The following is a 15922-nucleotide window of genomic DNA, read 5'->3' as shown; positions in this document are numbered from 1 at the left end:
GCTATGCCCCACTAAGTAGAGGTAGAGGTGAGGAAATTAAAGCAGGAACAGAGAAGATCCAGTTGCAGATGTAGAAAGGCAGTCCAGGCGGTACTTACCTGGAGCCCAGCAATCACTGAGTGTAGAAACAGGAGATGGGGGGATGCAGAATAGTGTGGCATGGAAGCTTACACCAGGCAGAGACAGCAAGAAAGGCACCCTGGCAGGCAGCTAGAGCAAACAGAGGGGAGCTCTCTAGAGAGAGAGGTAGAGATAGAGATAAAATAGAATGTGCACTAACTCTGCCACTAACTACATATCTGAAATTTAGGTCCACTTGGGATGTTAATTCACCTCAGTCAGAGCTTAAGCAGTAGAGAATTTTTCCTAACCGTAGATCTTGTCCTTCTGGCGTAAGTAGGAATGCTACCACATGATCCTACCTAACTCCTAGATCTCCTTGATGTCTGAATTTGGTTTCCACCCTCAAGCTTTTTCTGGATGACAGTGCTATGACATATAGGTGGGAAAATATTTTTAACCTCTGTTATTTTTCTCTGGAAAGTGAGACTTGAAAGATACCTTTGAGAAGGGTGCTGAATAAAGGGTATTGATAAAAAGAAGCAACAAAACATCAAATACCTTCCTGCAAATGTGAGCAATGCTAGTGTTGGAGAGTGAAAGTTAATTTCAGATTCAGACTTCCTTTCCCTTTTGCCTTTAACTGGGGGAAACCATACCATTATCATGCCATCTACATTGCAGCTTTCTTCCATCTTTATCTTCAGTTCCCATAAACCTGTTGATAGAATTTGGAGGTCTATACCACAAGCAGTAATAATGTTTGCACTATATAAACATGTTTTTTACAAATCTAAAGGCAAAATAGGACCCTATTTTTGTGCTATCACTTCAGGGAATTAGAAAACATTAGGATGAATGAAGAATTTGTGAGAGATGTGACTCCAGTTTGAGGTCAGAATAAAGAATTTGTTACCATATCCTTCCAAAGACCTAATGATTTAGTGGTCATGAATAACTAATACCGTATTAGATAAGGCTTAGAAGACCTTCATCAAGGACATAATATCCTGGGTGTTCTTGATCAAGCCATTCAAATAACTTCTTTGACTTCTTCCTGAAGTTTGAATATTACTGACCTAGAAACCTAGATCTATAGAAGTGTCAAGATGCTTAATTGACATAGAAGTACAGATAAGCATGGTTGATCAGCCAAGAGAGACTAATTTGTCAATAAGCATTCATTGATTCCATATTTCATGGCAGGTAGTAAGTAGGGATGCAAAAACAAATGACTAGTAATCTAGTAGAATTTCAATACATGCCTGTAACTATTTACAAGATAGAACCTATCATCGAGCATTTTAGAGTGATATAAACAGTGCCTTAGGAATTCAGAGCAGTTCAAAGCATTCCTGGCTGAATTTTTATTTTCATAGTAGTTTGTGGTACCATTTGCATTACATTAGTGTCACAGCCCATATGGTCTCAGTAAATTAAAGGTAAACACATTTCTAGCCATGTCTTTAGTTTACATTTTAATGACGTTAGGGCTATTGCTGTGATGCTGTGTGCCATAAATAGCTCAGGTCTCTACAGATGACATCCACTATATTTAGACATTGTGGAATACTTATTATTAAGGCTAAGCTAAGAATTCTGTCATAGAGGAAAAAAAGAGAATCTTCCTGTTTTTATTAAAACAGGCATTCTGCATTCTCTATGACTGTTAATATACCTTAAGGTTTTCTGTAAGCACAGTGTCTTCTGATGAGATAAGTAAATGTTTACAAAGGACCATCTGTATACTAAACTGTGATGGATGCTAAAGATTCAAAGAAGGCCAATACATGGTCCCTGCCTTCCAGAAAAAGACTCACAGACTTCTGGGGATGTCAGAATAGAACAGATAATTACAGTTTGATGTTGTACATGCTGTAATCCAATTTGCGGGAACATTGCAAAGGAAGTAACTAATGTATCCTAGATCTAGACCTCTGTGGCTGGAAACAAGATTTTTTATTTAGAAAATCAACTTTGGGAGAATGTGGTGAATGCAGACGTCAGCAAATCTGCTAATGGGTTAGAGATACTTACACTTTCTTAATTCCGAAAAAGCTTTGTGCAGTTTTGTGGACAAAAGTCTACAAACATTGCTGAGTCCTTTGGGGGCATTTTTCACAATAAATGAGTTTGTACGTCTGTTTCAGATCTTGCTCTCTGTCACTTCCCTCTCTTTTCCCCTTAGATAACTGACCATGTATGTAGCTCCACGTGTTTACAAACTTGTTACATCTACATTTTCACAACTTAAACTTAACTGCCTGTTCTAAATGATCATGTGTCTAAATTTTTAAAAAATCAAACAACTGCCATTTTTCCCCAGGTCGATTTCTGCATTCTGGATAACTTTCTGAATCTATAACATTTCTAAAGTTTCTACTGAGTTGTAGCACTACGGAACATACTAAACTGTTTTATGAGTAACCTCTCATTTTAATCTGAATTTAAATACAATCAAAACTATTAAGTTACATTAAAAATAAAAATTAAAAAAACTATTAAGTTATGACTTTGGAATAAAAACATTAATAAACTACCTTATCCAATAGTGTTTTAATTAAAAAAGAATCCATTTATCTCTATAAATGGATTGGCACTTTGTAGAAGAAAGTTGAAGCTGTCCACTTGAAGCACAAAAAGAAATGTTAAAAAACCACAGCAGTCTTCCTGGGAAATCCCATTACTAATGGATTTTTTTCATTAGTAATGGGCTTTTTTCATTAGTATTGAATATTTTTACACACTCTGAAAACTGTAGTTAACAGTTTGTAAAAATGGTGTGTATCCAGTTTGGCTTCAATATGAATACCATGGGGGTTATGCATCAACTAGGCAGTCCCTAAATATACATTGATTTCATGCATTGATTTAGCCAACATTTTTTGTTTATTTGTTTCTATTTCCTACTGTGTGTCGGGCTAGTTCTCAATTTGAAACACTCTTAATTCCAAGAACTTAAACATGCCCAAATCCCAAATTCAAACAAATACTTTAATTCATTCAATATTTTGGCCCCTGCTTTGGCAGCATATACACTAAAATTGGAACGATACAGAGAAGATTAGCACGGCCCCTGCACAAGGATGACATGCAAATTTGTGAAACATTCTATATTTAAAATATATGTACATATATTTTTTGGAATCTGATTTTACGGAGATTGTGAAGAAGAAGTTGACTATAATTTATTGTTTTGAAGAAGTTGTATACAAAGACTTAGGAAATAATTGATTCTTTGTTAATTCTTTTCCTTAAATATATAATATGGATTTATAGTTTGTTATACTCATGTTATAAATTGCAATGACCTGTGTCTTTTATTCTATATGTTTCAAACCCACCAAGCACAGGTGACAAAAGAATATTTGAGTTCTATTGTATTTCGACTGGAAGCTGTGCTTCTTCACTAACTTCTCCTTGATAAAACCCTTCTTGTATAAAGTTTCATTTTGGCTCCCTTCATATCTGAAAATCCCACACTCTCAACAATCTGCATTAAATATTTACTGAACTACTATCATTCCCTTAGCTCTTGATAGTGACTCTGGTTCACAGCTGGCTTCTAGGGCAATTTATCCACATTATAGGTTCACATTTATGTTTTGACATAAAAAAAATTGCCCTATATCCGAAGTCCATATATATGTTTATATAAAATTCAACCTAGACAATTTCACTTTTTATTTATGAAAGAAATAGACCCAGCATGAAGAATGTGTATGATAGATTTTCCTGATATGAAAATTGTAAGCATTGTGATTTTTCTGCTTTAGACAGCTGAGGTGGCATTAGCTAATCTCAAGAACAAATATGAAAACGAAAAAGCAATGGTGACTGAAACTATGACGAAACTTAGAAATGAACTGAAGGCTTTGAAAGAAGATGCAGCAACTTTCTCATCCCTGAGAGCAATGTTTGCAACAAGGTAATAGTTTTTCTTGCGAGATTAGGTGTGGTAAATGGGGAAAAGACTTCAAAATGCCCATGTTCATCTTCGTGCATCGTGAGTGTTACTTAGTCTGCCATCTAAAAGGGCAAGGTGTAAAGAAAATACATGAGATTCCACTCTGACAAATCTAAGATAAAATCTTTTGTGCTGTTTTCCAGAGCCCTCTACTGGACACACTGGATCAAGCAATTCTTCTACATACAAGTGTTTTTATTTATTAATTTTTAAAATTTTTTAATTTTTTTTTATTTTTTGGCCGTGCCGCACGGCTTGCAGATCTTAGTTCCCCAACCAGGGTTAGAACCTGGGCCCCCAGCAGTGGAAGCAGAATCCTAACCACTGGGGTCCCAGGAAATTCCCCATACAAGTGTTTTTAAATTAATATAATAGATATTTTTTCTAGAGCCTTATGTGCCCAAAAGAATTAGACCAAAAAAAAAAAAAAGAAAAAAGAAAAAAAAACACCTCCAATAAGGGGGAAAAAACTCACTTCCTAAAATAGCTAAATATTACATTATCATCACTGACATTTATTTCTGTATACATAAAAGTGTTTATCATTAGCAAGTATTTGTGTGAAAAAGATACTTTGTAATGAAGATTAATATTCATCATATCAGCTAATTACTTTAATATAGTGTGAATTAAATTATAATTTCTAAAATGTAATTATATATATATCACCAAATTTTTCACACTGCCCAACTAATTATTTAGACAAATATTACTTATTACCTCCCCCCACCAGTTTTATTATGAAGCACCACTATATTTTATTTTTTAGACTTGAAATGACTGTCAAGAATTATTGATTCAACGCTTTCAAAATCTTGAGGTGTTCAATATAGTGTTGCAGTTTCCTTTTTGCTGTCACAATTCAGTGCCAAAACAAACATAGTTCTATATTTTATATGATGCAAACTTGGTACAAAATTCACAAAGCATAACTATGCTTATGCTTTATTTACAGATTCAGTAAATTACTTACATGTAGCTGATATAATGTAAAAAAAAAAATCCTGGGCCCTGGAATCTGTCCAGCTTCCTTTTAGTGTCAGAAGAGAAAAGGCTCAAACTCAAACTTTGTTATTGACTCTTGGAAATAGCAGTCGGGTGGTCGAGTGCCTAAGAGACCACAAAGTTACAGGAGAACTGAAGGGAACTGACTTCTGGGTCTGAGCACAGTAGAGTTTGGGGAGTAGAATGTCCACACCTCTGGCCACTATGGCGGTGGAGGGCGGCAGGATGGAGAATGGGTTTGGTGCACAATGCCCCCCTCTTTGTAAAGGAAATCAAAACATTTTTAAAGGGACATTTAAAGTCTCGATCTGGTTTATATAAGAATTATTATCCTCAAATAATGCATTTTCACAGAAATTTGTTTTTTCAGGTATATTAACTGCCTTACTCCATAGTATTCTTAAAAATATTTTTATCTAACCAATTAAAATAAATCCAGGGTCCTGAAATCCACATTTTATTTTACTAAGCCCTGATTTTTCTTATGATATTCCTACTATGCTTCTTGACATTCAGTGTTAAAGAAAATGGAACCCAGGAGATTGGGATTGACATATATACACTAATATGTATAAAATAGATAACTATTAAGAACCCGCTGTATAAAACATTAAATTAAATTATATTTTTTAAAAAAAGAAAATGGGACCCACCTGGATCTCAAGTTCTTTCACTACAAAGTCTGTTCTTTCTTTAAAATACCAAAAGTCTTGTGTTAATTTCAAAGTTTGTACAATACATTTTGGGTAACTCCAGAAAGTCATTAACTATCTTCTGATTCATGGAGAGCTCTTACTATCTTAGTAGGTAAATAAATGCAGAAAAAACTCTGAATAATTTTGTGAATAATTCTTCCTTCCAAATGTACATATGCTTAGGTGTTACTTTGGGTAGAAAAAAGACCACCGAGCTTATCCTCCTGCTGCAGCACAAGTATCAAACCTGAATAAAGATGTTCCTGACAGCTGGCTATATCTGTTTTGAACCCTATGCAAATCTTGGTTTGCACCTATTGCTTTATCATCTGTTTGGGAAATCATTGAAGATACTCAGGTTTCTAATTCAGGCAAATCTGCCATATTGAAAGCAATAGCAACTACAATCTGTACTCAATTAAAATAAAACCTATAAATATAGATAAAGAAGTACATATTTTCTTTACAAATATTATTATTCTTTTGCATGCTACAGGCATAAACTATAAAGCTATTGTAACACATCTACAATGCTGTGAACATTACCTGAGACTTTACTGTTGGTTCTTCTGCAACCGCAATAACTCTGTCTCTGGGGTTTAAGATGCCACCTATTAACAATGTCCCTATATATACTTCATTGTATAGATTAACTATCAGTTATTGAACCTGCTCTGTTTCCAGTTTTCTACTATAATAGATTACTTCCATTGTGATCTAGGAAGACCAGTGTTCCAAATATCTAAATTCCAGTAAAATTCATTACTTTCAACTTAAGTTCCAAACTTAATTTCACCAAGATTTTCTCCTGACCACTTTTCTGTTGTGGTTCCAGATGTGATGAATATGTCACACAGTTGGATGAGATGCAGAGACAGTTAGCAGCTGCAGAGGATGAGAAGAAGACTCTAAACACTTTGTTACGAATGGCTATCCAGCAAAAACTCGCCCTGACCCAGCGGCTGGAGGACTTAGAGTTTGACCATGAGCAGTCCCGTCGCAGCAAAGGCAAACTTGGAAAGAGCAAGATCGGCAGCCCTAAAGTAAGTGGGGAGGCATCAGTCACCGTGCCCACCATAGACACTTACCTCCTGCATAGTCAGGGCCCACAGACACCCAACATTCGGGTCAGCAGTGGCACTCAGAGGAAAAGGTATGCATGCAGCGATCTTCATAGTATGGTGCAGTGGCCAGATTTTAGTTAACTGCAAAAGTTAATGTGCTCTTATTGTGGAGGATGGAGGAAGGAAAGGAAGGGAAAAACTGGGAGTGGGTGTATAAATGGGCCTTGCCAATGTTGGTTTTTCCAAATTAAAACCTTTGGATACTTGTGTTTATTTATTCCTTTCTGTCCCCCACACCCCATCTCTTGGTTAACCATAATATACTTTTCAAGTGTCTGTTAACATTTTTGCTGTTCCTTGTATGCATAAATGTGCCTCTCCCTTACCTCCAACCTAAAAATTGGTAGACAAAAAGGTCAATATTAAGAATGAAGCTATGTTTTACATGGGTGATAGTTTTAATGGCAATGGTGCTACTTACCAGCTTCTCTCTAAGGAGGCAAGGATATGAATGTGTTCTCTTAGGGGAACTTTTGTCCATATTCCGAAAACTGGTGACTGACTGAAAGGTGATGTCTCTATTTAGGTCAAATAGAATGGAATATGTATAGTCTTTTTCTTAAAAGCAGGTTTTTGTGCTTTTTCATTTGTTATGTGAATATTGTCCAAAAGTCATTTGTATGGTTTTTAATGGCTTGATTTTATGACCTTTTTCCAGAGTCCTGGATGTTGAATTACTTACCCTGTATATTCAGTTAATAGTAAAGTTTTTATTTTAGGAGTTTTCAGTTAAGAATCAAACAATATAAATATTTTCTATTTGTGGTTCAAACTGACTAACTATAATAAATCTCTTTTCCAGTATCCAGTACAGTTTCCAAATAGGGTTGTATCCTGGTATGGAAACTAAACATTTAGTGAAAATCTTGATTTACTTGTTAAAAAATTTTAAATGCCAATATAAATAATGTTGTCACTGGTGAGGCTTTGAAAGGTAATTAAAGTAAAACTTTTTTGTTTCCTATATGTATTTTCTTGGATCTCCTGCAAGACAATTTTCACCTTCCCTTTGTGATCAGAGCCGTCCCAGGACTTCAGGGGCTTCCTACCTACAGAATTTATTAAGAGTTCCCCCTGATCCCACCTCCACAGAATCATTTCTTCTGAAGGGCCCCCCTTCCATGAGTGAATTCATCCAAGGGCACCGGCTCAGCAAGGAAAAAAGGTTAACCGTGGCTCCACCAGGTAAACATTTTTTCCTTGGGTGCATGTGATGCAAATGATGAGTTGAATAGACAGCTCTCCCCTTCCTTCCAACCACTCACTCCCACCCATCCACAGAGTCTAACTTTAATGACGGTAAATTCCTACGGTTAAAGTAAAAATGCCTTTATACCTCTTTTTCGGTTTCCTTCTTTACTCAGCCAGACAATCATTTCTTAGGAGTCTCCAGCGACCTCCTTTTAACAACAGTCAAGGATGGAAAATGAGAGTTGGAAGGAATGGGATAGCTGAAGGGAAACTAGCAACAGGCACAACACAGGACACACACAGTCAGGTCCTATTTGCAGTTTGGTAGCTCATAGCAATTCCATCTTGGTCAAATTTTGTCATTTTCTTCTGATCATTTTTAATGTAATTTCAGTAAAGGGAGCCATCTTTATAAAAAGCCTTTTGGGCTGATCTCCTTTTGTAGTGACTCAGAATGTCTCCTCAGTTATAGAGAATGTAAAAGTAAAATCCTCTAAGGTTTTGCTCCTCAGGAACATTTAAGGTCTTAGCATAATGTTCTTAGAGTTTGTAAGCCCTTATTCATTTGTGCTTACCAGCATGCTCACAACTTACTTTAGCTTCACTGTTTAGCATTTTTCTTTTTTTAATATTTTTTATTTTTTCTACGAAAGGCCTCAATTGAAAATGTGACTTCTGGCAGATAAAGATCATCCTTTTAGGAAATCCCTGCCTGCATGCTAACTATAGGTCAGAGGTGGTACACAGGAATTCTGTGAAACAAAATAAGCCCAAAGGCAGCTGTTATTAGGCTATTGCAGGGAATGACAAATTAAAACTAATTCTAGTTAGTTGCCAACAGTTAGAAACTCAGGAGATTTCACCTGAACAGCTGTATTTCTGGGCTCCCTTGAAGGATTCTGAATATCTGGCAGCCCTAAGTCTGCATTCATGCATGTCAGCAACCTGTTGGATCTATGTAGCGCCTGCTGCTTTTAAACAGGGCAAACTGCAGTTTACCACAGGGCCTCTCGCTCCCAATTACTTATATCCAGCCTGCTGCACTTGTTTCTGTTATCTTCCGGCCCCTACTGTAACCTTCGAGTTTGCCACAGAATTTTTCTTTTTTTTTTTTTAATTTACTTCAATTTTACCTTAATTCCTTTTTGGAAACCTCAGCCTTTGGATCTCTAATACTGTACTTTCCTTATCTGATTCATAAGTCAGCCTACTGATTGGGATTAAAAGATATGGTGTGGAAATTTATAGCAGAAGTTAAACATTCTAAGAATGTTTGAGGACATAGGTAGTGATAAGGAGTTAGAAGAGCCTTAACAGCCCAAATGTACACCTAAAACAAAAGGCCGACAACTCTCCTGGATGTTCCTCCTTTCATAACTCTTATCCTCTTCTTCTAGACCCCTTTGGAAGTATCTGAGTCACCAAAGTGGTCCTGTTTCATCAGGACACCTAACTTAAATAAAACCCACAGGTCTTTTTGTGTTCCAACTGGACTTAGTAGCACTATCTTCTAGAAGTTAGAAAATAAATTCTGTGATTAATAAGTAACCCTATTGTATTTTAATTTTAAAAGTGACATATCAATAAGATTAAAATTAATAATAAATATTAATAACTATTTTCATTTTATGTATGACTATTTGATGCTTGTTTACATTAATATCTATTTTACATCATTGTCATTACATTGTGGAAACCACTAACAGATATCATAAACTTTTCTATGTTACTGCCTAGTCTTATTTTTATTTTTAAAGGTTGTAGCGTAGATTCTATTTCAGATATTGTTATTGCATTAATCACTACTTCCTCTCCTGTTAGCCTCTGAGATGGTTTTCCATTATTTGTTATAAGATTCTATTAGGAATAGCATGCATTCAACTTCTCATCTATTTCATTTTCTTCTCAAGAGTGAGATCACTGAGTTAAAGTATGAACATCTTTTATGTTTTTTGCTCCATTTTGATGTGCTGTCAAAAAGGGCATATCATGTACTAAAAGTCCAACATTTTCACACATTGACTCTTTCTACAACTTTATAGACACTGTACACATCTTGCAACTCTAAGGCTAGTCAGCATACCTGAATGAGAATACTATTATGTGGTCTTAAATTCTTTAGTGTTGAATAATGAGAAAATGCCATAGGCCTTAGGAATGATTGCTATATACAAGATTAGAGAAAGAAATAATGTGGAATTCAGAATCGTCATTAGGCCAGAAAATCATTTTAATGACAACTTAGCATATTGATAAACCTTATATTTTTAACCATTTATTTGAAGTTATAATAAAAGCAGGAAGGAAGTAAAGCTGTTATTATAGCCTGAAGAATTTTTAACTGGATATCATGGAACCAATCAGATTAATCGTTAATAAATTCTTAAATCAACCCAGCAACATTTTCTAAAAGGTTCTGGTTAAATGAATTACTATAGAAACTGACTAGCCAGCTACACCAAATTGTAGCTTCTAAAAATATTTGCACTATTGACAATATATATTATTTTTCCTAGGCTGAACTATATTGTATAAAACATATTAAACATTATTTGATGCTTTTACTATATAAAATGTTTTCATTAAGCTGAGGAAGGGAAAATATGCCATATATATTCAGTCCTATGTCCTATGCAAGAAATATCTTAAACCCATGGGAAATAATAGGTTTTATGAGTTTAATATGTTATTATTATAAATTTACTTGCTGGTAACAATATATATTCATCACTTTTTTTTTTCCATACGCGGGCCTCTCACTGTTGTGGCCTCTCCTGTTGCGGACGCGCAGGCTCAGCGGCCATGGCTCACAGGCCCAGCCGCTCAGCGACATGTGGGATCTTCCCGGACCGGGGCATGAACCCGTGTCCCCTGCATCAGCAGGCGGACTCTCAACCACTGCGCCACCAGGGAAGCCCCAAAAATATTTTAATATATCTTTTTAGGTGATTTTAATTATTCTAATCATCAGTGTAAGGAACGGCACCAAAAACGGAGGGGAGCTTAAACAAGCTTTATTTGGGAACGCTCCCGGGCGAGGTTCACTGGTCCGAGAGAAAGGGGCCAGAGAAGTCGCGCCTGGGTGCAGGCGCGAACAAAATTTATAGGGGTGGACGCAGGGGAGGCGCTTGCTGTGTGAAGCAGCCCCCTTTTTTGGTAATCTTTCGGGTGTTGTGGCAATGTCAGGTGTCGGTTGCATCAGCCTCAGAGCCGTTGGTTCCGCCCCTCGGGGAGCGGGAAGACCGGGGCCGAGTGGAAAGTTCTGGGTCTGTTTCCTGAGCAGGTGGAAAGTCCCGGGCTGATGCCACTCGTGGGTTCGGCTGCATCAACCACCCTGGGGGGGCTTCCGTGTGACTCCCTGGGCCCTTCCCCGGACCTGCTGGCCTTACATCCCGACTTCTTTGGTGTAATGGGGCGACGTTTGGTCTCTGGCTACTTCCTGCTGTACGGGGGCGCCGGAAGGGAGTCGGGCGGCCAGCGGTCCGGAGGTTAGGGGAGGGCGGCAGCGGGGGGTTCTGTGGGTAGTAAGGCATATGGGTGGAGGAGCATCTGATTCACCGCCACCCGAGAGACTTCTTGTATACGGCTGTGGAGAAACCTGAGGAAACGGGGCAAGCATGAATAGGATGCAGATAAGGATTAAGGGGCCTAGGATTGGTGTTAGCCAGGTATAGAGAGTGGACCGCCACCAATCGGGGATGGGGGAGGTGGATTGTCGCTGCCTGCGTTGGAGTTCTTTTAAGCGTCGGAGAGCATCTACATTGTCTTCAACGACCCCTGCCTCGTTGATGTAGTAGCAGCACTCTTCCTGTAGGAAGAGGCAGGTACCTCCTTTGCCGGCTGTCAGAAGGTCCAGGGCGCGTCGATTTTGGAGGTCAACTCGGGCTACTAAGGTGATCTGGCGCTGGAGGGAGGTGATGGAGGCGGCAGAAGCCTCGATGGCTAGCTGGAGTTTCTGTTCTAGGTCACGGGATGTTGAGACACTGTGTGTTAGGGCTCCTCCCCCGATGCCCGCAGCAACGAGGCGAGGGAAAAGCCTGCGACCATAGGGAGAAAGATGGCCCTTTTTTGTCGGCCAAAAAGTTGTGTGGTAAGTGAGAGAAATTCAGCTTGGCCATATAATGTGAGTGGACACAAGGGTGACAGGGATACATGGGAAGGGGGAGGAAGAGTTGACCTCTTTTGTAAGGGAGCCATTACACCAAAAGAACAAGCCTGGTGGGGCCCCCATTGGCGTAGTTACAGGGAGGGATGAATTGCAAGGGAGTGCATCATTAGTTAAGTTTGGGCGGCTGCCATAGCAAATTGTGAGGTTCTTTTTTTCTAAATCAAGAAATATGGGGACTCTTAAAGGGGGGAAAAGGTAAGTTCTGGGAGGAATTGAGGAGGGTAGAGGTGAAGGGCTGGTCGAGTGGGACAGCAGTCAATGGTGGTCGGCCAAGTAAGGCACATAGAAAGCAGTCAGAGATGTTGCCTATCCCGGTGTGATTAAGCATTTGCACCCCCTGGCGGATGAGGACCAACCGAGAAAAAGGGACCATCTTGTGGTCAGGGTGGGGTAGTTAGCGTTCTAGGGCCTGTTCCGTCTCCTGGACCATGGTGGCCTGCTCGCTCAAGTGCTGGATAATTTCAGGGATCACTCTGACGTATGAGCAGAAGACCCTGATAGAGCCCATGGGGTAGGCATCAGTTGCCCACTGGTAGATTTTTCCTTGTACCCCTTTTACCCATCTTGTGTCCCAGGGATCTTTGATGTTGATGAATAATTGACCCTTGCCATTTCTGGTGAGCAGGTGGGATTGTCAGAGAGAGCTCCTGGTATCTAGTTTTGCCACATGGATGTTACATGAGGGATAGGGGCACCCCCCCATAGGTCTCACTCCACCATTGACAGTAGTCTCGGGTCTGATCGTAAGTGAAGCAGTCAACGGGGGTGGACCATCCCAGGGGAACACCTTCTATGTTAGAGATGGGGATCTGGACTGTTACCAGGGCCTGGCACCCATCTGGTTGGCAGTTTCCCGTGACCAGGACTCGAGCATGGGTTCGACCTTTAGCTTGCCATGTCCCGTGGACATGGAAGCGCCATAGGGACATCTGGTGAGTCCTGGGTGGCAGGAGGAGCAGCAGGAGGAGAGACAGGGTGACGAACAAGCCATAGTCTCGTGGGACCCAGCGGCAGGGCCGTCCAAGTCTCTGGAGTTGGGGCCATTTTAAGGCGGGAGACATGGTACCAGGAGGGGTGTCCCAAGAGTTTAGCTGCCGTGGGAGTGGTGAGGATCACTGTATGGGGGCCTGTCCACCGTGGCTTGAGAGATTGGGGGTGTAATTCTTTGAGGAGGACGCTATCGCCGGGTTGTAGAGGGAGAGAGGAAGTTTCAGAGACCGTGACCGTCGGCAGGTTGCGGTCAGTGTGCTCACGTAGAAGGTGGAGAAGCAGAGACAGGTAGGGGAGGTAGGAAGCTAGGGGTGGGTTTTGGGTTGTTAAGTTATGGAGGAGAAAAGGGCGGCCGTAGAGCAGTTCAAATGGACTGAGACCAGTAGGGGTCCGAGGTGAGACTCGGATTCAGGTGAGGGCAAGGGGGAGCAGGTTGGGCCACGAGATACGGACCTCAAGGGACAGCTTGGTGAGGTGGTCTTTCAAGATTCCATTGGCACACTCAATCTTACCGGATGACTGGGGGTGGTAGGGGAGGTGGAGTCTCCAGGTGATCTGAAGAGCCTTGGATACCTGTTGAACCAGCTGAGAGAAGAAGATGGCTCTGTTGTCCGACTGGATGGAGATCAGCAGGCCAAATTGGGGGATGATATGTTGGAGAAGGATGGTGGCGACCGTATCTGCTGTTTCTCGGGCCGTTGGGAAGGCCTCGATCCAACCTGAAAAGGTGTCAACGAGAGTGAGCAAATATCGGAAGCGTTTACAGCGGGGCATGTGGGTGAAGTCAATCTGCCAGTCCTCGCCAGGTTGGTGTCTGCGCATCTGGTGAGTAGGGATTTGGGGTCGTAGGCCCCCTTGTGGAGAGACGGACGCGCCAGTCTGGCAAGCTGCGTGAGTTTGTGAGATGGCATCTCTGAGTCCAGGCATGTAAAAGAGGGGATCTAGGAAATGGAACATCGCCTTCGGGCCAATGTGTAGGGACTTGTGGATGTCTGATAGGAGGCTGGCCGCTTGGGCTGAAGGGAGGGCAACTTTGTTGTCCATAAAAATCCATCCTTTTTCGGCCTTGTGGCCCCCTTTGGATAGTAGGGCTGTCTCTTCGTGGGGGTCGTATGCGGGTCGGATTGAGGTGGTGAGGAACAAGATCGGAGCTGGAGGGGCCTCTTTGGTGAGCTTGCGGACCACGGAGTCGGCCTTTGAGTTACTTTGTGCTATTGGGTTAGAGGGAGACTGGTGGCCCCTGCGGTGGATGATTGCCACCTCCTCAGGCAGTTGGAGGGCCTCTAGAAGTTTTGCGATGAGGGAGGCGTTGACCACCGGGGAACCCTTGGTGGTCAAAAATCCGCGTTCCCTCCAAAGAGCTGAATGGCTGTGTGCAATCAGGAAGGCGTATTTAGAATCTGTATAGATATTGACCCTTTGGCCCTTAGAGAGGTCGAGGGCCCGCATGAGTGCTATCAGTTCAGCCCTTTGAGAGGTTGTCCCTTCTGGGAGGCGGTTGGCCTCGATAATGGTTGAGATGGTTACTACCGCGTAGGCCGCCCGGCGGTGTCCGTCAGGGCCGAGTATTGAGCTGCCATCTACGAAGAGGGTGCGGTCCGGGTTTAACAGTGGAGTATCAAAGAGTCCCTCCCTCGGCGGGCTGAGGGCCTCTACGACTTGGGGGCAGGAGTGGGAAGGGGAGGTCCCGGTATCAGAGATAGGCAAGAGGTAGGCCAGGTTTAGGCGGGGGTGGGGGGGTGGGGTTGGAGGGGGAGAGGTTGAGGGAAATAGCAGAGTTTTCAATGAACAGCAGGTGGAATTCCTGGATGCGGGAGGGGCCCAAGAGAGAGAGAGACTTATGGCCAAAGAGGTCGGCCAGTCGGTGGGAGGAAAATACAGTCAGCGGGCGGGCCAGGGTCAGTTTGAGTGTTTGGTCAGCTCGGCTGCTGCTGCCGAAGCTTGGAGGCATGGTTGCCATCCCCGAATGGTTGGGTCAAGTTGTTTGGAGAGGTAGGCCACAGGGCGATAGGAAGGCCCTACGGGTTGGACAAGGAGTCCGGTAGCTATTCCGATCCATTCATCTACAAAGAGGTGGAAAGGACGGTCTGGGTTAGGCAGAGAAAGGGGAGGGGAGGATATCAGGGTGTCTCTGAGGGTGAGAAAGGCCCGTCGAACAGTGGAGGGAGAGGTAAGGGGTCCTTGGGGGGTTTCTTTAGCAGCTAAATATAGGGGCTTAGCAAGAAGAGCAAAGTTAGGGATCCAGTGTCGGAAAAATCCTGTTAGGCCCAGAAAGGAGAGAATCTGGTCAGCTGTCTCTAGAGGTTGGAGGTCGCAGATGGCCTGGGTGTGGTCGGCTGTCAGGCTCTTTGTTGTGGGGGTAAGGTGAATCCCCAGGTAGGTTACTGAGGGTGTAGACAGTTGGGCCTTGGTTGGAGAGACCCAATAGCCGCGGGAGCCGAGGAGATCAGCAGTGTGTTGTTTTGAGAGTCTGAGAGATGGGCTACAGAGGAGGAGGTCATCCACGTATTGGAGGACTATACTGGGGGTGAGAGGGCAGGAAGCGAGGTCCCGCGCCAGAGCCTGGCCAAAGAGGTAGGGGCTGTCGCGGAAGCCCTGGGGAAGAACCGTCTAGGTAAGCTGGCGGGAAGCCTGGGTATCCGGATCTGTCCAGGTGAAAGCAAAAAGGAAGTAGGAATCAGGGTGTAGGGGGATAGAAAAGAAGGCGTCTTTGAGATCGAGG

The 15922-nt window shown here is 41.9% G+C and overlaps 1 protein-coding gene and 1 non-coding gene across 7 annotated transcripts in view; both read left to right on the top strand.

Annotated features, from left to right (window-relative positions):
* BICD1 (BICD cargo adaptor 1) overlaps positions 1–15922 on the top strand; it is a 208056-nt gene that overhangs the window by 159382 nt on the left and 32752 nt on the right. For 2 of the 6 annotated variants that reach the window (XM_027129280.1, XM_027129281.1), the window contains exons 6-8: positions 3837–3988; positions 6563–6880; positions 7843–8036. In XM_027129280.1, coding sequence (XP_026985081.1) covers positions 3837–3988; positions 6563–6880; positions 7843–8036 — 664 coding nt within the window. Of the gene's footprint in view, positions 1–571; positions 573–1756; positions 1780–3836; positions 3989–6562; positions 6881–7842; positions 9774–15922 lie in introns of those variants that run through there. The other 4 variants (XM_027129283.1, XM_027129282.1, XM_027129284.1 and 1 more) reach the window with 3 other exon arrangements.
* On the top strand, positions 3079–3181 carry LOC113632443 (U6 spliceosomal RNA). Its single transcript, XR_003437812.1, has one exon. It is a non-coding gene; the product is annotated as a U6 spliceosomal RNA (small nuclear RNA).

The sequence above is a fragment of the Aethalodelphis obliquidens genome, unplaced genomic scaffold (genome assembly GCF_003676395.1).
Source record: "Aethalodelphis obliquidens isolate GAN/ISIS:26980383/991018 unplaced genomic scaffold, ASM367639v1 scaffold36, whole genome shotgun sequence".
In the NCBI taxonomy this organism is placed as follows: Eukaryota; Metazoa; Chordata; class Mammalia; order Artiodactyla; family Delphinidae; genus Aethalodelphis; species Aethalodelphis obliquidens.
Note: the sequence above shows the minus strand (reverse complement) of the source record. Positions and strands in the feature narration are given on the sequence as shown.